Source organism: Podarcis liolepis, assembly GCF_965112155.1.
Source record: "Podarcis liolepis genome assembly, chromosome: 7".
Classification (NCBI taxonomy): domain Eukaryota; kingdom Metazoa; phylum Chordata; class Lepidosauria; order Squamata; family Lacertidae; genus Podarcis; species Podarcis liolepis.
Window position 1 is genome coordinate 56976735 of NC_139561.1, and position 20092 is coordinate 56996826.

At 45.1% G+C, this 20092-nt stretch overlaps 1 protein-coding gene across 4 annotated transcripts in view; it reads right to left on the reverse strand.

Annotated features, from left to right (window-relative positions):
* The window catches only part of WDR59 (WD repeat domain 59), a 44451-nt gene that overhangs the window by 20092 nt on the left and 4267 nt on the right, over positions 1–20092 (reverse strand). For 2 of the 4 annotated variants that reach the window (XM_083515179.1, XM_083515178.1), the window contains exons 2-15: positions 17623–17672; positions 14278–14413; positions 12927–13012; positions 11349–11429; positions 10489–10526; positions 9544–9632; positions 9347–9463; positions 5899–5976; positions 5103–5259; positions 4275–4354; positions 3112–3244; positions 1706–1830; positions 426–590; positions 110–205 (exon numbers count right to left, since the gene is read on the reverse strand). In XM_083515179.1, the coding sequence (XP_083371305.1) occupies positions 110–205; positions 426–590; positions 1706–1830; positions 3112–3244; positions 4275–4354; positions 5103–5259; positions 5899–5976; positions 9347–9463; positions 9544–9632; positions 10489–10526; positions 11349–11429; positions 12927–13012; positions 14278–14413; positions 17623–17672 (1431 nt within the window). The remainder of the gene's footprint in view (positions 1–109; positions 206–425; positions 591–1705; positions 1831–3111; positions 3245–4274; positions 4355–5102; positions 5260–5898; positions 5977–9346; positions 9464–9543; positions 9633–10488; positions 10527–11348; positions 11430–12926; positions 13013–14277; positions 14414–17622; positions 17673–20092) is intronic. The other 2 variants (XM_083515181.1, XM_083515180.1) reach the window with 1 other exon arrangement.

Here is a 20092-nt window from a genome sequence, read left to right on the forward strand (position 1 = left end):
CTCTGGATTTGTAAAGAAAAAAGGGATACTAGGAGGTTTTTTCCAAACAAAGGTCAAGGAGCCTAGGGCAAAATGAGAAGATAGGTTGGCGCTGAAAGCCATTTCCTACCACAACAGACTCCAGGCAGGAGACCAGCTGGCGCAGACAGGGCTCCAGGCAGCACTGATTCCGTTTCACCTTCTGCATTGAAGTGTCCTTCAGGATCTGCAAGAGGCCCCCACATACTATGTGAATGGTTTGGGTCATGAACACACACACACCCAGCTTCTCCACACACTCAAACAATGATCACGGCTCCACGACTGAGGGTTCCTCGGGACAGAATTCATGGGTAGGCAGCCAATGTGGAGACCCTCCCTGTTCCCGGACCTCCACAGCCTTCTGCCACCCCACCTGCCAGAGAGTTGCTCGCTTGCAGACCCACCTTCAGCAGCTTGGCCTTCATGGTGGAGGGGATGGTGGTCTGATTGACAAACTGGAAGGAGGGGGCAGCATTGTTGGGATACTGAGCAGGGAACATCACCAGCATCTTGACCCTGTGGTTGCTGCAGTGCACGGAGACGGTGCAGCTACGATTTACAGCATCCATCTGCCAAAGTCAATGGAGAAACAGAGGAGATGTTAGGAGAATATTTTGTTAGTGGATCCAATTGCACTGACCTACTTCAAGGAATAGTGGAGGTCCGCAAGGGGACCAGACTCGATCTGGACCCTGCAATAATCATCATCCTCAGTGGTGGCTGGTACCCACTGGAACTGGATTCTATTGGTGGAAAGCAGGGAGACCAACAGTAGGAGACCAGAGCAAATGGTGGGCTGAGCCAAGTGGTTCTGGAATTGTCCCCATCTTCCTTTCTGCTGAGTTCTGTAAGGTCAACACGGAGACTAAGGAGGAAGTTGACAGCCAGTGCTATCATCTAGACTAGTTGTAAGAAAGAAGTTGGCTGGGGGGCTGACTGGCTGGGGGAGACCGAGCTTGGTGGGGCAGTGCCCTATTCACCCTAACAAACCAGCCTCTCTTGATCATCATTACTGTTATTATCACAGAAGGTTCCAAGTTACATTTCTTTTTGTTTGTAAACTGCTGCTGCTATTGTTGTTGCTACACTTAAAGTACGTACTTAGCAAATAATTTAAGTGAAGTTCTTGCCTGAAGGCTCAATCTTTGTTTTAACAAATGTATCTTCTTCCTTAGACTTCAAAAACAGATTTTGTATACTGCTTAAAGCAATTTTGGAAAAGTAAATGAACTGTATTTTATAATGAAACAAGCAAATTCACCACCAGAGCAGTCTAAAAACAGATGGGGCTGAAGGTGAGGATGGCTGAAAACAATGTCACAGATCTACTCTGGGCAGACTCCCTAAAATCAGGGGGCCTCAATATCATGACCATTAATATCAATGGGTCTATTCTAAGTAAGAACAGTGGATGCAACTCAGTATTTGGGCTGGCTGCTTCCACATTCTCTCCCCCCTCCCCTGCTTTCTGCTTAAGTGGTACTCCAAAAAGTGAGGGCATCATGGATGCAACCCTGCCAGGGAAGTCTCTACAGACCCTTCCCTTGGGCTGTCAAGGAGTCATGGCCCAAGAAAGGCAGCCTGCCAGAAGATGGCAAACAATCCCCACCCAGCAGCAGACAGGGTGTTGCGAATTCCACCCTCTCAAGCAACAGCACACCCAACAGGAGGACATGGCTCCTACCTCCATGTTGACGTTTCGGATCTGCACGTTGATCAGAGAGAATTCCTGCTGCAAGGTTTGAGGCAGCCCCAGCTGGTCTAGCTTTTTCCCCACCAGGAGACTTTTCTGAGAGTCTTCTTTCAAGGCTGTCAGGGAGAGAAGGCAGTGCTGAGGACCTGTGCCCTCCTCCTCCTCCCATCCCCAGTCAGAGAAAGTGGGAAGAGGTGGGACAACAAGCTGAAAGTGCCAGGCATTTGGGGGTGATGAGGAGAGAATTAGAGTGGAATTGGACAGGGGCAGACAGGAAGATTATTCCTTCATAGAAGTCTGATGGACACTTTGAAGCTCTGATACTTCAGCAGTGCTTTTAAGGCTGAAGTGGGGAACGTTTCCTCCTGAGAGTAGCATTCTGTCAGGGTCTACATAACACCAGCAGTGGGTCAAAAGCAGGAAAGGGTGGAGCTAGACCCCTTTCCCTTTTTCTGCCACCCCCTCTGTCCATCCGTCCCTCACACTTTCTGCCACCTCTTCTTCTCTTTGCCACCTGCCTAAAATGAGTCAAGGGCTACCATTGCCAAACCCTCTTCTAGGGTCTAAGTCCAGATATGCAACTCAGTTGCCACCTGCAAAGAGTGAGCAACTCCTGTAGGCAAGTCTTTGTAACTCAGGACAGAGCCCTTCCTGATGTTGTGGAGCCTCACCTGTGTAACTCCCACCCATTCGCCTGCTCCCTTTTATGCTACCAAACACCCACTGAAGACTGTTCACTAACAAGTGCCCCTCCTCCCCCCACCAGAGCATGTTGTGTAGCATCCACTGAAGACTAATGGCTTAACTGCTTTCAGCAACTTATGTACCATCTCTACTTTTGAAGTAGAAACCCCCTTGCCTGCAAAATGCTCTGCTTGTTCAACACAGATCTGTTGCTGGTAATCTTCTCTGTAGACATCCGTGGTGGCTGGTGCCCACTGTGGCTGTTAGGGTGGAGGGCAAGGCAGCTACTAAGAGATAGAGCCTGGGGTAGTAGGGCTGACCCTGTGACAGGGCTTTTTCAGTAATGGCTCACCAGCTGTGGAGTGCCCTCCCTAACAAGGTGCACCTGTCTCCAACGTTGTTAATTTTCAGGAGGAATTAGAAAGCATGGCTGAAGACCACTGTTCCTAGCAACCTTGAGATCACTGGATGCAAGAATGTTTTTAACTAACTACTTTTAGATGTTCTTAATTGTAATTGCTTCTGGAGTGTCTTAACTGTTTTAGAATGCTATTGCTTCCATTTTTGTTTTCAAATTCAATTTATGAATTAATAATAGTAATACTGGGAGGGAATGGGACATGGTTAGGGAGGCATCCACAGAGCGACATGCAAAACAAGGCACAGAAGAGTCTGCCAGCTCCACGAACCACCCAGGCACCCCCTCGCCTCACCTTCCTCTTCTCCATGGTTGGCATTTTGCTGGGGCTCAGTGTCTTGGGAAGGCAGGGCCTTGTCTGGCTCTGGCAGGAGAGAAATCCCATCGATGAGCTCCTCCACCCCTTCCAGGAGGTCATTGGAGCACAGCTGGAACAAGAAGCAGCAAATGCAGCAAAGCAGAAACAGAGAAGGCCACGGATGCGGCACAGCAAACATGGTGCAACTGGAAAACATCCCCCCCAAGTTGCAAATTGACTAGGATTTCTGCACCACCCCTTGTCTAGAGACCTCACTGGCTTCACGCTGCTTGTTCCAAGTTCCCACATAACCCTCGTCCCGGTTCATATAACCTCCACACCAGCTTTTCCCCGTAAGCTCCAATATGCTCCATCTCCTGGCAGCATTTCAACATTCTCACAAGAGTCAAGAGACCTCGCCTGCATTATTGCTTCCTTGCAACCATTCCAAAGGGATCACCACCCACACTTTGGGAAACCCTGAGCCTCGCTTGCTTATAGGTTTATCATCTGCAAAGGTGGACAAAACTGTACAGCTTCCCTGCTGGCACACCTTGAATGCCCCCTTCCTGTTGGGGGCAAGGGGAGCTTACACGGCAGTTTGAGGAATGCTGGCTTAGAGGAAAGAAGATACAAGGACAGAGTTATGTGTTTCACAACTGCTGAACCACCACCACCTCCACTACCAAAAGAAGACAGGCAGCTCTTGACCAGGGCCCCAAAAGGAAGGAGAAAAGGCCCACGTTTTGGTGAGGCAGCTGTAGGCTAGATTGAGGGAATGCTTCCTGACTCTAAAAGCAGTGGGATGAAGATGTTGACCAAGGACACTAGTGTAATGGTGCTTCCATGCTGATGTTAAAGCTGGTGGTGAACTTCTATCAGAATTAAGAGATTTTGCCAGTGCAAAGGGTTGATCCAGATACTCTCAAGGTGGGATCCACTTGCTTGATTTATTCTGCTGAAACCACCATAAAGTCAGGAACAGGAAAGAGGTTTGATACAGAAGCACAGAAAGCAAACCCCATAACAGGAGATAGACCCAGGACAACAGGTACAGGAGGTACCTGACAATTTAGCTGGAAAATAGATGTTTTCTGGTTTCTGACATCTGCAACTTTGAGCAAAACAAAAAAGGAAAGACTATGCCACCTGTCACTTACCCGTTGCAGCTGGCAATCAACTCGCCACATCCGAAGTGTCTGATCTCGAGACCAGGTGACCAGCTGGTAGTCCTTGGATCCTGAAAGATGTTTTAGATTAAAGAGTTTAAACTCTGGCTCTTTTGAGATGGTCTGGTATTTTGAAGGCGTATCTCTGTGCTCTGCTTGAGATGTTTTTCTTTGAGGTGGACTTACTCATTCTAAACGCTTGGCCCACATTTTTGTACTTTTGCTCTCTCAAGGGTGGGGGAGAGGGAGAAGGGTGAATTTAGAATTATCTTTGTGTGATGTCTGGCAATGTTGGGTTTTGCTTGTGGACCCACTTCTGTATGTACTCTTTTGGTTTCACCTGTTTCGAAACTCAATAAAAATCACATACAAAGAGCTCAAACCAGCCCATGTTCCTTTGATATAAAAGGAATGGGTAGGTTGAAGTCTGTGTGAAATGCAGCTTAAACCCAATATTTGTGCCACAAGTGCCCAAGATCCTTTCCCTGCTTGTGTCATGCATGGCATTTTGTTCTGCATAGTTAGACCAAAGTTCTCAATTTCTTCTGGCCATCACAGATTTCCACATACACACCCGCCCCCAGCAAATACAGTTGCAGAGTGATGAGGGGGGATCATTTAATTTTAAATGAACTAGTAGAAGAACAGAGAGATATGACACAGAGAGGGAACTCAGAAAAGACACAATGCAATTGAAAACAAACTGCATAAAAAGAGCCAGAACAGGCTTTAAGCTTCAAAGCCACCTCTGTGCTTTGTGGGCCAGACAGCCAGCAGGCACACTGAGGCCACTATGAGAAGGACGTATCTGTCACGCACCTTCCTTCTGCTTCCGCCACTGGAATTCTAGCACAACATCATCATGCCCTACAAAGGTGTGGACCGGCGTGTTCAGGTCAAAGACATTCCAGAGGAGGAGGCTGTTCTCTCTCCGCAGCTGGGGCACCATCACTGTCACCAGTCCATTGCTGAAAGGCTAAAAGAAGTCACAGGGGAAGGTTGGAGGTTCAGAAACTCTGAAATGTTTCTCAGTTGCCCTTTCCCCACCAAAACAAGTTACAACATGGCAACACACATGCATCTTTGTAATGTGTGAGTGATCACATCTGAAAGACCTGACAGTTAGCGGAACACCCCTGGGTGTGTGCCCAGCTCTTGTGCTAATTAACAATGCCAATGTATCAAACCTCAGTGATTTTCACAAGCTTTATTCCTTATAGCTCTTGGGTGGAGAGTGAAGCAGGCTGCAATCTCAAGTTGTTCATTTACTTCATTTACTGTTCTTCTCTCTGCCACCTCTGCTACTTCCTACTCCACCCATGAGGCAGAGAAGAAGAGGGTCTTACATCATCTTAGTTGTAAACATGTGAACCTAGGAGTGTTGGAGGGTTGTTTTTTGCTTGGGATATATTTGTATGATGGAGATACACAAACACCTTAGATTAAGTTTGCAAACTTAGAAGAGTCATTCCCACTGAAAGGGAGAAAAGGAGGAAAGCCTCTTTTAAGACATCCCTGCTGAGATACGTATGTCCATCACCTGAAAACAGATAAATATGCTTTTTCTCTTTGAACATTTGCCTTACCAGCTTTCTCAAGTTGGCTCTGTCCTTACCGTGTATCTGGCTTTCCAGACAGGAACCTGACATGCCAGGATGTTGAGGTATTTTCGGGGTTGTCGGTAATCCCAAAACTTCAACGAAAGAGATAACAAGCCAGTTCAGGAGGAGGAGGAAGAGGATGCTTACCAGCAGCAACATATACACACACCTGGGAGATCACAGCACAACAAGAGCACTACAACATGGCCAGAGTGGCAAGGACTTCTGGCCTTCAGTAAGTGTACATATGCTATTTGGAATAACATCCCACTGATGGACTGGGGTATTCATAAAGGATTTTTAGTACCTGGGCTCCATGTATCATTTGAAGGTACAAACCACCCCTGGCATGCCCAGAAACGTCACCCATCACTCACACACTGAGAAAGGGGAGCAGAGGTCATCCTTTCTATTGGCAGGACTTTCTAGCAGTAGTAAGACATGTGCATATCTGAAAGAAGCCTCCTGGCTACAGAAAACACAGCTGTAACATCTTGGGGTTTTCCTGGTTCTGGTTGCCAGAAACCCAGAAGGCACCTGAAGCTGGAAATGCTTTTTAATCAACACAAGAATAGACAGCTGGGGCCCTCCTCAGAGGAAAAAGCCCTTGTCACCACCATTAATGTACCGGTAAATATGTTCTGCGGAGGGCTATCCTTGAAAACAGGCTGGAAACAAAATGCTGCTGCCCTCCTCTTGCTAGAACTGGGCCAAAGACACAGCTAAGTAAGAGTAGTGCACTCAGTACACCACCTCTCTGAAAGCTACCAGGTATAATTAAAAAATGAAAGCAATGACCCATAAAGTCCTATAAACTGCCTTAAGCTATGATGCTTTCGTAAAAGGCGAAAGATTTATACGATCTGAAGAGAAACCAGAGTAAAAGGTATTAGAAATAATACAACAGTTTGGCCAGGTAGCTGGATTTAAGTTGAACAAGCAAAAAACCAAAGTTTTAGGGAAAAACCTAACAGATATGGAAAAGGAGAAATTTCAAGAGGAAACAGGTTTGACTGTGGTCAAGAAGGTTAAATACCTAGGGGTTTACTTAACATCTAAGAATCAGAATTTGTACAAGGACAATTATGAAAAATGTTGGTTAGAAATCAAAAAAGATTTAGAAATATGGTCAAATTTGAAATTCTCAATGTTAGGCCGAATTGCAGTAATCAAAATGAATGTATTGCCTAGAATGTTATTCTTGTTTCAGACCTTGCAGATTATTGATAAGATGGAATGTTTTAAGAGGTGGCACAAAGACATTTCGAAATTTGTCTGGCAGGGCAAAAAGCCCCGAATTAAATTTAAAATATTGACAGATGCTAAAGAAAGAGGGGGGTTTGCCCTGCCGGACCTGAAACTGTACTATGAGGCAGCAGCTTTTTGCTGGCTCAAAGAATGGATGCTCCTCGAGAACACGGACATCTTGGATCTGGAAGGTTTCAATAACGCTTTTGGTTGGCATGCATATCTTTGGTATGATAAAGCTAACAGTGCCTTTAAAAATCATATTGTCAGAAAAGCATTGTTTAATGTTTGGATAAGATATAAAGATCTACTGGAAAACAAAACCCCTAGATGGGTGTCACCAGTGGAGGCTAAAGCAGTGAAGAAACTTAATATGGAGGTCGGATGGCCGAAGTATTGGGAAATTTTAGAACAGGATGGAGATAAGTTCAAACTACAAAGTCAGGAGAAATTGAAGTATAAAGTAGAAAATTGGTTCCAATATCGCCAAATAATGGAATTTTTTAAACAGGACAGGAAAGTCGGTTTCCAGGTGGAAAAATCAAAATTAGAAACCGAACTGTTAGAACCCAATACTAAGAATTTATCTAGAATGTACAACTTGTTGTTGAAATGGAACACACAGGATGAAACAGTTAAATCGGCTATGATTAAGTGGGCTCAGGATGTTGGACATAACATTATGTCAGCTGACTGGGAATGGTTATGGAACACCGGTATAAAATTTACGGCATGTAATGCCTTAAAGGAAAACATTATGAAAATGGTATACAGGTGGTACATGACCCCAGTCAAGCTAGCAAAAATCTATCATTTGCCCGATAACAAATGTTGGAAGTGTAAAGAGACTGAAGGTACCTTTTATCACCTTTGGTGGACATGCCCGAAGATTAAGGCCTTCTGGGAAACGATCTATAATGAAATGAAAAAGGTACTTAAATGTACCTTCCCTAAAAAACCAGAGGCCTTTCTCTTGGGCATTGTCGGCCAACTGGTGACAAAGAAAGATAGAGCCTTTTTCATGTATGCCACAACAGCAGCAAGAATACTCATCGCAAAGTATTGGAAGACACAAGATTTACCCACTGTGGAAGAATGGCAGATGAAAGTGATGGACTATATGACACTGGCCGAGATGACAGGCAGAATCCGTGACCAACGAAAAGAGACGGTGGAAGAAGAGTGGAAAAAATTTAAAAGTTATCTTAAGGACTATTATAAACTTAATGAATGCTAAAATGTTGTGGTTTTCAGAAGCAAAAGGGTACAGGGATACAAGGTTAGACTATAAAAGAGGACTAAGATGATAAAGATTGGAAAGTAACAATTGGAAGTTGCTAGTTGAATTTTGGACATTGGGATGCAGAGAGGGGGGGTATGGGGAAGTCCAAGAAAAGAGGTTTATGAAAATATGTTTGAAACTATACGTGTATGTTTGTCATTTTTAGTGTTTGTCTGTTTTTCTTAAAAATTTTGTAAAACCAATAAAAATTTTATAAAAAAAAAAAATAAGCTATGATGCTTTCAAGCAGGGATGGGGAATGCCTGGCCCTGCAAATGTGGCCTGACTTCGCCTCTCATCACCCCTGTTGGCCACATTAGGCTGGGGCTGATGGGAGCTGGAAACCAACTACACTTGGAGGGCCTCAGGTGAGTCACCCCTGCATTAGGGGAAAGGTTATGTTATGCCAGTATGTTGCAGTGGTTAAGAATGTTGGGTTGCAATCTGGGAGACCAAGGTTCAAGTTCCCAGCCAGCCATGAAGCTCATTTTGACCTCTCAGCCTAAGCTACTGCACAGGGTCACTGCACATGGATGGAACTTCACAAATATAAGAACACACACAAAAACAGGCAGATCCAGCTTTTGCAAAACAAAATGCAAAGATGCCCAAAGACTGCAATGATTTTTTAGCCTGTGGCAGTGTCACAAACTGTGACATGCAGCAAGGAGTATGGGAAAGTAGTCATGGAAAAGACTGGTTGCTTATTCACCAGGACACCTCTTCCCTCAAAATGGGTTGGTGCCCACACATACCCTCCATTCATTTCCCAGTGGCCCCCAATGGCTGTGAAGACTGGCAGGGATCAGCACAACTGGAACTCTCCACCTGCCTGGTTGGTGAAGTTCACATTTCAGCCAGTTTGAAAGGTAAGAGCCATGTCAGAACTGGGCTTAAGGGCCCTCAAAACCCAGCCCCACCCACCCACCTACCCTGACAGAGTTGTCCTGGCTGGACGTAGCCAATATGTTCTCATTGTCTGGGTGCCAGTCCAGGCCATGGATTTTAGAGAGATGAGCAGCCAAGTACTCCACCGCAGTGCCGGGTTTCTGCAAGAAGAGATTTCATTTGAAAGCTTGCACAAGAGATGACCACAACCATCTCCCTTAGAAGGGCAACAGTGACTCACCCGCCTGTCCCAAATGCGCACATCCCCGTCATGGCTGGTTGCCAAGCAGTGGGCATTCTTCTTATTCCATTTTACCTGGGAGGCACCAGCTGCAGAAGGAACAGAGCACACACACAATTTAAAAGAACACCAACATGCCAATAGGTTGTATGGTCAGGTGGGTATGACGACGACACAGCAAATGCAAGTGAGATGTCAAGTCAAGCCCAGCCTGGGTATTGTATCTTGCTGGGCACAAATAATTGACAATGAATAGGTCAAGAACTTTCAAAAATGGAGTGGTCACCAGAGGCATAGTACAGAATGCTGCAGGGTGCAGCACAGCCACCCGAGAAGGCCAGCCCAGGGCACCAGTCAAGAACCAAGCCGGCTCATCTGCAGCCTACTGATGCAGCAGGCAACTGTCTGGGCAAGTGGGGCATGGGTCAAATTTGAAAAAGAGGTTATCGCAGGTATAGGCAAAAGGTAGATTGGGCTCTACTGGAAGACTCCTTGGTGATTTGCAGCAGATTGCCAAGAAGCTATAGATCACAATGCCTTAGCAAGAACACCAACAAAATGTCTCCCCTGCCCTGTCCTAAATTATGCTGCTGAAATAAAGTCTGAGTAAGGCAGAAGTTGACACTTTATGCTAGCCTCTCCCAAGCTGGTGCTCTCCACATACTTAGGGCTACTACTCCCACCCGCCACAACCATGCTAGTTGGGGCTGATGGGAGTTGTAGGGCATGACATCTGGAGGGTGCCAGGTTGAGGAAGGCTGCTTAATACCATTGCCAGATCTGCTACTGCCTGCTCCAATAGTGGCAGGCATGCCACAGGTTGAACACCTTGTGGGCTACTGGAAACCAGTGCCAAGACCTCTTCTTTGCAGGGCACTTAACACCAACTACTGAGTGAAATATTATGCCAATATTTCAAATTCCACCTAACCAACTGGTACTTACCGACAGCAGAAAGTGAGACAGTAGGCTTCCGAGTGTCCCTGAAATACAACAATACCAGCATAAGCATACATACTGTTCTCTCTCTATTCAGGTTAGTGCCTCTCAATTTTTGCTTCTCCAACTTAAAACTGAAGACACAGAGTTCTTACACTCAGTAAGTTTTGCATTTTGAGGGTAACAAACTTCACTCATTTTGACCAGTAACAGGTGATACAGAGAGGCAACAGCATTACTTGCCTCCAGATAAAGCTGGACAGAAGAGGGCTAGGCCAGGAAACTATGCAGAGACAGAGCAGGCAATCTTCTCTGCAGTTGAGGACTCTGAGCTTTCATTAACAGTTTAATTAAATGGGTTCCCCCCCTTTTTTCCCTTTTTTCTATTATGATTTATTGTGATTTGTATCTGGTGTTAGCCGCCCTGGCCAGGGAGGGTGGGGTATAAATAAATTATTATTATTATTATTATTATTTGCTGAAAATTTCTCACGGCAATGAATTTGAAAATGACTGACCTAGACGGATAGCAAATCATTCAGCCACCCCCAGCTCCCACAACTGAAGCTCAGCTGCATGGTAGCTTCTGCACAATGGGGGGGGGGGGTAAACTATGCTAGTGAGACAAAGTGCAGAATGCACAGGGGCCTTACAGGCTTCTGGGGTTTCTAGATCACTTGACTGGGGAGTGCTCCTTCATGATCCCAAATATGAAAGAGCAAAACCCATTCACCAAGAGGATATTACTAGGGACAGTTTCACCCTTCCAAACTATCCTGCTTCAGTGGCAGCAGTCCAAAGTGCCACACGGGAATTTGCTCCCGTAAAGACCAGCAGTATCTTCCCCGATGTGGCTCTGCACTTACTTGATATCCCAGATGTAGATGTATGTGTCAACCGAACTGGTAACCAGCAGGTCTGGCTCAAAAACTGCCCAGTCCAAATCACTAGAAAAGTTGCAAAAAAGGGAAGGGGGGGTAAGCATCAGCAAGAGGGATCTATCTTAGACAGCTGCAAACACCAGACTCTGCATAGTCATTAGTAACTCTCTCGTTCATTGCCTTCTTAACACAATACCCCACTGGCCCAGTTTCACAGCTCCAAAGACCAGCTTTTCCAGAGATAGAGGGAGCTTTAGCTACATGCCCTCTGCTCATTTTACTGGCCACTATTTCTCTAGGGCATAGGTAGGGAACCTCCAACCCATGGGCCAAAGGAAGCTCCCAGGACCTTCCCCAGAGTGCTTTGGTTTGGCTAAAATGAGTCCTTGAAATATAATACCTCCTGGAGGATGGAAAGGAGTTTGTGGATGTGTGGGTGTGGGTGGGTGTAAAACTCACTTTTGTGTGGCTGGAATGTAGCACATTGTACAAAAGGCAGGAGTCACATCTGCTGATCCACCCACTTTTACCCCTGGTTCCATCCACCATTGGATTGTGTCCACCTCATCCCACAAGATTGCCCGTGAGCTTAAAGATGTTCCCTACCACAGCCCTGGAGCAGAAGGTTCTACAGAAACAAGATCCATGATGGAAAACAGTGTTCCTGAAAAACAGCTAGCCCACTACTACTGAGATCTCCCTATAACACAGCCACAGAAAGAGCAATATTGCTTAACATCTGTATGATGCTTCCTATACGTTAACACCCTGCAAGGCACATCGGTATTATTATCAGCCATATTTCAAACAGGGAGGCTGTGACTGAGAGTGCTGTTTGCCTAAGGTCACCTATTGAGCTCATGGCAGAGGTGAGATTCAAAATGGAGACTTCAGGACCTGTAGCCCTTAGCCCTTAGGCTACCCCAGCTCCCAACAGAATTTGTGTCCTGGAATATTCTTCTGAATCCTCCATAATGCAAAGCAGTTTCACAGAAAACAAACTGGCATGCAAAGAGGTAGAAAGTTTGAAAAGCACAGCTCTGGGGACTAGGGGAGTTCCAGCCCACCAGAGAAAAACACCCTGTTGCTGCTGAGACCATCATTTAATCAGGATGAGAGGGGGATGCTTAATCTTCTTCTCCCTCTAATTCACTGCATGAATATTGAAATTATGTCCAGACAAACTCAGGATTTACTAAGCTGGAATATCTGGACATGTCCGCAGACAGTTGGTTAGACTGTGGTGCTGATAACGCCAAGGTTGCAAGTTTGATCCCAATAAGGGACAGCTCCATAGTCCAGCACTACAGGGGGTTGGACTAGATAATCATCAGGGTCCTTTTCAACTCTGATTCTATGAGCCCAAAGTTACTGCAGCAGTGACTGATGCACTTCATACACTCCAAGCAGGGAGGGCCAAAAGGGGGCCTTCAGAGGGGGAAGGGGGGGTCCAAGCATCAAGCTCATCACATCAGGACTGAAATTCCCAACACCATGAGCCAGTGTGCAAGGCTCACTGGCCCGCATGACAATGGAGTGCGCTAGGGCTCCCCAGGGCCGTACCTGATCACACGTGTGTGCCCTTGCAAGGAAGTGCCAACTTCCCCATTACCATCTTTCCATTTATACAGGTCAACTCGTTGGTTGCTCTGAAATTAAACAGAAGACATGAGAAGCCACAACACGGGCAGCAGAGTGCTATGTAGCTACAAAAGTGCTCCCTAGCATTGGAACACTCCACCACCGTTTAAAATCAGCAGGAAAGGCCCTGCTCTGGAGAATGTCAACAAGAGAAACTAGCTTGCCAGCATCTTTGCTACAACAGCTCTTCCTCCCTCCCTCCCAGCCACACCACCCCCAAGAGTCTGAAATGAAATCCCCACAGAGATGCATCAATGCACCACCCATTTAATTTTTCCTAAATGATGCAAGACAACTTACGAGAATTGATTTGGCTGCTTTAAGTTCTCCTTTATTTACACCACCTCACCTGTTTTTAATGGCTTGCTGGTTCGTTTTGATCCTCAGAATGCTTTACTGATTCTGAAGTTTGTTAGTTGCCTTGATCATCAAATAAAGTTTAACATAAACAAATTGTGCTTTGGTTCACACATCACATGAAACCATCGTTTTTAAAAAAACCTACGGTTTAATATGAACAAGTAGCATGTGAACTGCTGAAAAGCTTTTGCTCCACTCATTTCCTGCTCAAAACTGGACTTATGGTTTGTTTCCCTTCTGAGGCTTATTCTTTTCTTATGTTCTTATGACTGCAAATCTTCTAGATGACCATTTTGGGAAAGAGGAGTACCCTTTCCCACCAGAAAACATGTTTAACTTTTCACACAACCAAGAAAAGTTAGCATTTGTAAGAACACCCAATGCAACTACTCCACTGCAAACCCTTGAAGCATCCTGATTGACAGGATAAAAGGGGCAATATAGAGCCATTAACTGTGCTGCCTCCAATCCCTGTCCATGAATGAAGATGTCCTGGCCACACACACACACACACACGACTTGGGATCATGTCCAATGTTACATTTCCCTCACCAAATGTTTAAAATGCTTGGAGGGAGGTGGCTAGAAGAGAGCTGAATATGTGTTTTTATGTGTAACACTGAAAAGGGCCAGATGTGGGCAAGCTTCCAAGAAGTTCTGTGGAATTCAAGCAGCCTGTCCCAAGAACTGAAAGGGGCTGATTATTACAGGTTGATTGCAGAGTAAAGGGGTGTGTGGAATAAACATGATTGTTGCTATTGTTATTTCCGTTTAGGGTACCACGTACGGAAAGGTGGGACTCTGAACACTAGCATAGCCCCATTCCCACAAGCTAGTTGGACAGATTTGTTGCACTCCTGGGATCCAGTTGGGAGGAAATGTAATCACAGGATCAGGGCCAGCAGGAGCATACCGATGCAGCAAAGTAGTGTGAGTGACTGTCATGCGGGTTCCACTGCACAGCTCCTATGTCCCACTTGCTCTGGCGCGAGATCTTGCGGTGGCCATCAGAAGGTGAATCTAAGTTAACAATGTAGAGGAAGCGGCGCCTGCAAGAGACAGACACACACAAAGAAGACATCAGCAGCATCACACTGGAACCAGCCTGTGAATTGCTGCACCTATGATTTCCAAAGCACCAGAAGAATAGAGCACAGTCGAGCACCTACAAACTCCATCTTGTTTCTGAAACTGCTTGGTGGGGGTGGATATTTATCAATGCTGGTCAAAATGGGCTAAGCGACACTCCATCATGAGTGGAGGGCAGATTTTGCTCCCATGAACAGCTCAGACTTTACCTGAAAGCAATGGGTGGCAGCCACTTAATTCAAGGATGGTTCTGAGGCTGGAGATAAACTTTCTTCCCAATGACCCCAGCCCCTGGTAAACAAGCTAAGCTTGATGGGATTCTGCTATTCAGTCACACCAGAGTATTGGGAACCTCTGTAAGGTCCATGAGGTTGAGCGAGAACCATGCAGCATCTCTTGTTAAGCTTCACAGCCATGACCAAAGATTTGAATCTGGACCTCCTTGCTCAGCACTCCTACCACAACCCTACACTGGCTCTGCGACATAAATCATGAAACGTTAAAGTGAAAGAGATGCAAATTAAAGACAGCCGTGAACAAGAGGACATTAACTTTGCTGCTGCAGAACTTCACAACAGCAAAATCCTATATGACATATTCCAGGCCAGGCTAATGCAAACTGCCTTAGTTGGACACCAGGCTTGTGGCTGGCCTGGTTCCTCCAAGGGACTGACAGAGGCGCTGGCTGACAGCAATGTAAGGCTACACGGTCAGACGGCTTAAAAACAAAGTCCTACACGGTGTGTGACATTGCGCCAGTGAGAGACTGACAGGGAGGGCAGCTAGATCCACCACCAAGGAATGCCTCCCAAGAGGCTTAAAAATATCACAGAATATGATACGGAGACAACTATGTCCAACATTCCTTTCTCAGTCAGGATGTCGGCCTAGTTTCTGCAAAGAACGGAAGGGAGTGTAAACATGTGTCTGGTGTGTATCACTTCAGACTACAGGTGGAGCTGACATGACTGAATGCTCTTTCCATGCAAACGAGTAAGTCAAGGCAAATGATCCCAACCAATTCTATGCATGGGGCTTTTGGAGAAACAAAAAACCCTGTATGGAAGAAGCAGCCTTCCAGTTAGATGAACTCATACCAGTCATCCTGAAACAGATTTACTGCCTCGTCTGTGGATTGCAAGAACTAGGTCACAATTTAGATGCTTGCCTGGCTTGAGAGGCTGAAATCAATCACAGATTTTTGACCACAAGATGATTCTATCATGCCAGCCTTTACCTAATAAAAAATTAATTTGAACGCGCTGTCACGTGGCAAAAGCTGGCATTCACCACCTATGGTATATTCATGAAAATAAGCTTGTGTCCAGATAAGCACTGCATTCTATCAGGGGCAGGCACATTTGAATAGAATATTTACCACAAGGATAATGTTGTCACATCAAAATATAAAATGAGAGTTACGAAATATCACTCTGGGAAGGGAAGAAGGAACAGGCATGAACCCCCATGCAAAGTAAATGTCCAGAGACTTAGAAACAACCTGGGGAACGGCTGGGTGCAAAGCTGCACCAACTTTGTTCAGATACTCTGCCAGTACACTCTCAGTTCTTTTTTCCTTTTTTCCTTACTGTTTTTATTGAAAGATTATCATGGATAGCAAAGGTACATATAGTGACTACGTTTTCAGTTCATGGAGTCCTATCTACATTTGGTGTGAGATAATGCTATCATAGGCATTGTGAGGATTGGGGGGGGGGAGGGAGAAAGAGGTGGGGAGAGAGAGGTGGGAGAAAGAAGGGGGTAATGCTTTTTTCTTCTTTTGCATAGTGTATGTGCATGGTTTTTGTGTCACTATCATGTGGATAGATTCTGCATCTATTTGTTTATTAATTTTTGTTGGTAGTGGGAGAGATTGGGGAGCCCAGGGCATGGCTGCTTGCATTCAATTGATTGAAGTGAGGGGGGTGTGTGTGTAAGGGGATTCTATGCTGTTGGAGGATTTATGTTGGTATCTTGTTGAGCTGTGTATGAAATAAAGGGCAGCCACACTAGAGTGAAGGAATCCTTTTGTTTGTCCCCATGCTAATTTCAATTTTTTTGATGCCCTGACCTGGCATGGAGGGGGCAGGAGGGACAGGGTTGGTGCAAGTGCAATCAATCCACATCTACATGTAGAGAACTAATGTCTGCATAGGGCATTAGGGAAAGAAACAGCATACAAGGATGAAAAGAAGCATGAAGGTTAGACTTTGGCAAACACACAAGCAGGAGGACATCAGATAATCAAATCAGCAGAAGCTGAAGGTCACTGAACAGAGCTGAATACATGCAAGATGGGATTAGGGATAAGACTGAACAAGGCTTCAAACATCAGCAACATGGAAAAGAAGCAGTGTGGGGAGAGGCAAAGTGTAAGACTCAGAAGTCAAGGCCTCATGATTTTGGATCTGAGCAGTGACCTGTACCTCAATATGTTTTTTTAAGACTTTGCCAAAATGAATTGCATCTCATTAAAAAAAATCTGCTGAGAGGGAAAATATGGCATAGACTCAGCATGAACAAAGTCTTTCTTCATACAACATATAATTGACATATGGAATTCAATGCTACAAGGTGTAGAAAACGTTAGTAACAGACTGATTTTTTAAAAGTTTACAACCGCCTCCCCCACCTCGAAGTTTCAGACTACAGCTCTCATAGTCCCAAGCTATCATGGGAGTATTGATGCTGGGGCTGATGGGAACTGTAGCCCAAATCCTTTGGAAGGGGCTAGACTGGGAAAGGCTGGTATGTACAAATTCAAGGAGGTTAGGTCTTATCAAAGGCTATTAGGCCACAACAACTAAATGGAGCTTCCACCTTGAGAGACAGTGTGCTTCTAAATAGGACATCCTGACAGCAATCAGTGGGGTGGGGCGGGGGTTGCCTTCATGCTTTGTTTCCCAAAAGAGGCTTTTGAATGGCCAGTCATGAAAACAGGACATTAGACTGAAACAGATGCTAGAGTCAGATCCAGGAGGGGTCTTTTATGCTTTTGGCACTTGAACTTATGCTCTCAATCTCTTCTCTTCTGCCCCACTGAGAATGTGAAGCACTAGGAAGAGGAAGAACATCAACCCAAGAAGATGTGTCCATCTTCCCTCCACGTCCACCTTCAAGCAGCTGCCAGGGCTAACTGGAATTCTATCCCAAAGGTGTTGGCACTCACCCAGAAAGCACTGCATGCTGCCCAAGACAGTCCACGGACATTGCAGTTGCCTGCAAAATAGGAGAGAGAAAGAAATAAGGTCCCTCACATTAGCTTAGCTTGTCGATACATTCATTGCTTAGGAAAAAGAAGAAAATGTTAGGTTGGAAAATTTGGTGGTGGGGAAAAGAGATCACTAGAGTCAACCTGATAGGGATGAAATAAACCTGATTAAACACACAATTAGGAAGGAGAGCTACACACACTTACTAGAGAGTAAGTCCCACTGACAACAACAGGATTTACCTTCACGTGGGCATGAGTAGGGTTGCACTCTAAGGAAAGAAATTCAATTTAGAGCAGAGGGGGAGGCAAGTGAGCTCTTGCCTGCAAATGCACAAATCACATGTTCCAAAGATACTGAGATTTAAATATATATACTCAATATGCTTAAATCCAAGCAGACCCAATTTAAAGGGCTGCAGCCCCTCTTCACGCCAAGGGGGTTTTTTTGTCCCTGTTTTGCAAGTTCCACATAAGAAATGGAAGCAAAGAAAAGGGAAGGGCAATAAAATGGTACTAGTTGTTACTATTAAAAAAATAGTTATCATGAAAAACTAAAAAGGATTACGACATTTTGGTTGAAAACAACCTTTTTCAGGAGCACTGGGGAAAAACAAGCACATTTGCAAACCAAAATACACACACAAGCACAATGGAAAAGCCTGTGATAAGAACCTGTAGTAGACAAGACGTATCATAAAACCTAAAATGGCTAAAGGCTTTGGTATGCAGCCTGGGAATGCTATTTGATTTGCCGTTATCCCTTGAAACTCAAACAACCTGAGTGGCAGGAATGACCTTCTAAAACTGAGCATAATACACTGTGTCCACCCCCTTCCCCAGGAGATAGCCTTGCCAGTTATCCAGTTATTCAAGGCAGGATTGCTGCAATGTGCTCCCCTTGAAGACCGTTCAGCAACTACAGCTAATCCAAAATACCTGCCCTGCTCTTCAAAAAGTGATTTGGGGGGTGTCAATCATTTGGTCAACACTTTAGCTTAAAGCTAGAGCTCTGCTGTGCTACCTTGTCTTCAAACCAGTAACCCAACTTCTATTTGGGTGCTGTAGTGAAATTTAGCATAAAGCTTTTAATCCAACAAGCAAGTCAATACTGGAGTCCAAGTTCTGAGTCCACCAGTAAGACCTAGGATAGTAGCTCTGTGGTAAAGCATGCAGTAGGTCCCAGGTTCAGTCCCTGGTGTGTCCAGGCAGTGCTGCATAAAGACCCATCTCAGATTGGAGAACCACTGTCAGTCAATGTAGACAATACTATGCTAAATGCATCAGTGGCATAACTCGGTATCTACCTAACAAGCATCACATCCTGCACCCCAGCTGCTTTGCTGCAAATTGGCAGTGAATCAAGGCAGGTAAAGAGCAGCTACTACAGTCTTTTGGTAGTACTCCTCCCAGAAAGGCATAGACAAATGGAATAAGCCTGCAATGCAAACTCAGTAAACTTGTTTTAATAAAAGCACTTGATCTGCAAGCATATTGCACTGCTCGATAGCAATCTACCTTGAAATGAAAGAGACTACCTTGAAATAGACTACCTTGAAATGAAAGAGAAACACCATGAAAGGCAGCCAGTGATTAGAAGCAGATGAAATGCTTGCCTTTCCAGCCTCTCTTTGCTGTGCTTCTACACTGTCAATGTGACAGACTAGGTCAGTAGGTAAACACAACAGCTGTTGGGAGGAATGGAGAGAAAGATGAGCTCAGTTCTGGAAGGAGAAATTCCAGCATCAGAAAATGCCTAAAGGGCTTGGCCTTCTGGGAAAGATTTCTTCATGACCTCTGAAAGTCTGCCCAGAGCCAAACAACAGCAGAATCTCCTTCAAGTGGGTCCTTGGGGCATCCATAATTGCTCCCATTATAGAAATACCTGCTAGCAGGCTTGCACTGAAGCAGCTGCAAAGCTTGCAAGGAATCTGGAGCCACTACAGGACTCCAGCAGCTCAGTAACAATTTTTCTCAAAAGATTCACACATCTCTGTTCCTAGAGCCCAGCTAGGCTCCATGATCTAAGTTTTTGGAAAGCAGAGATCCAATTGCTGTTATCCCTCTGATTCCTGCAAGGTCTTTCCTGATTGAGATTGTTATCTCTTTTGAATGTTTATGTACCCCACCTTTTGATTGAAGGGTCCTCAGGGTATTTGTTTCTCAATAGGATAAATGTGTATGCATTTACTCCTAGAGTCTTGGAAGACTAGGATTCAACAAGCAAGGATCCCACATTCTGGTCTATACTATCAGATGTCATCATGATGCAATTAAAAAGGCTTCATTGCATACTTTGCTGCAATCAAATATTGACAAATAATAGATAGTCAACTGATCACCATCCTAATCCTAGTAAAAATAATTATTAGTACACCATCTGCACACATATTTCCATGAAGTTTAACTACTTCCATACCCCCTCCAG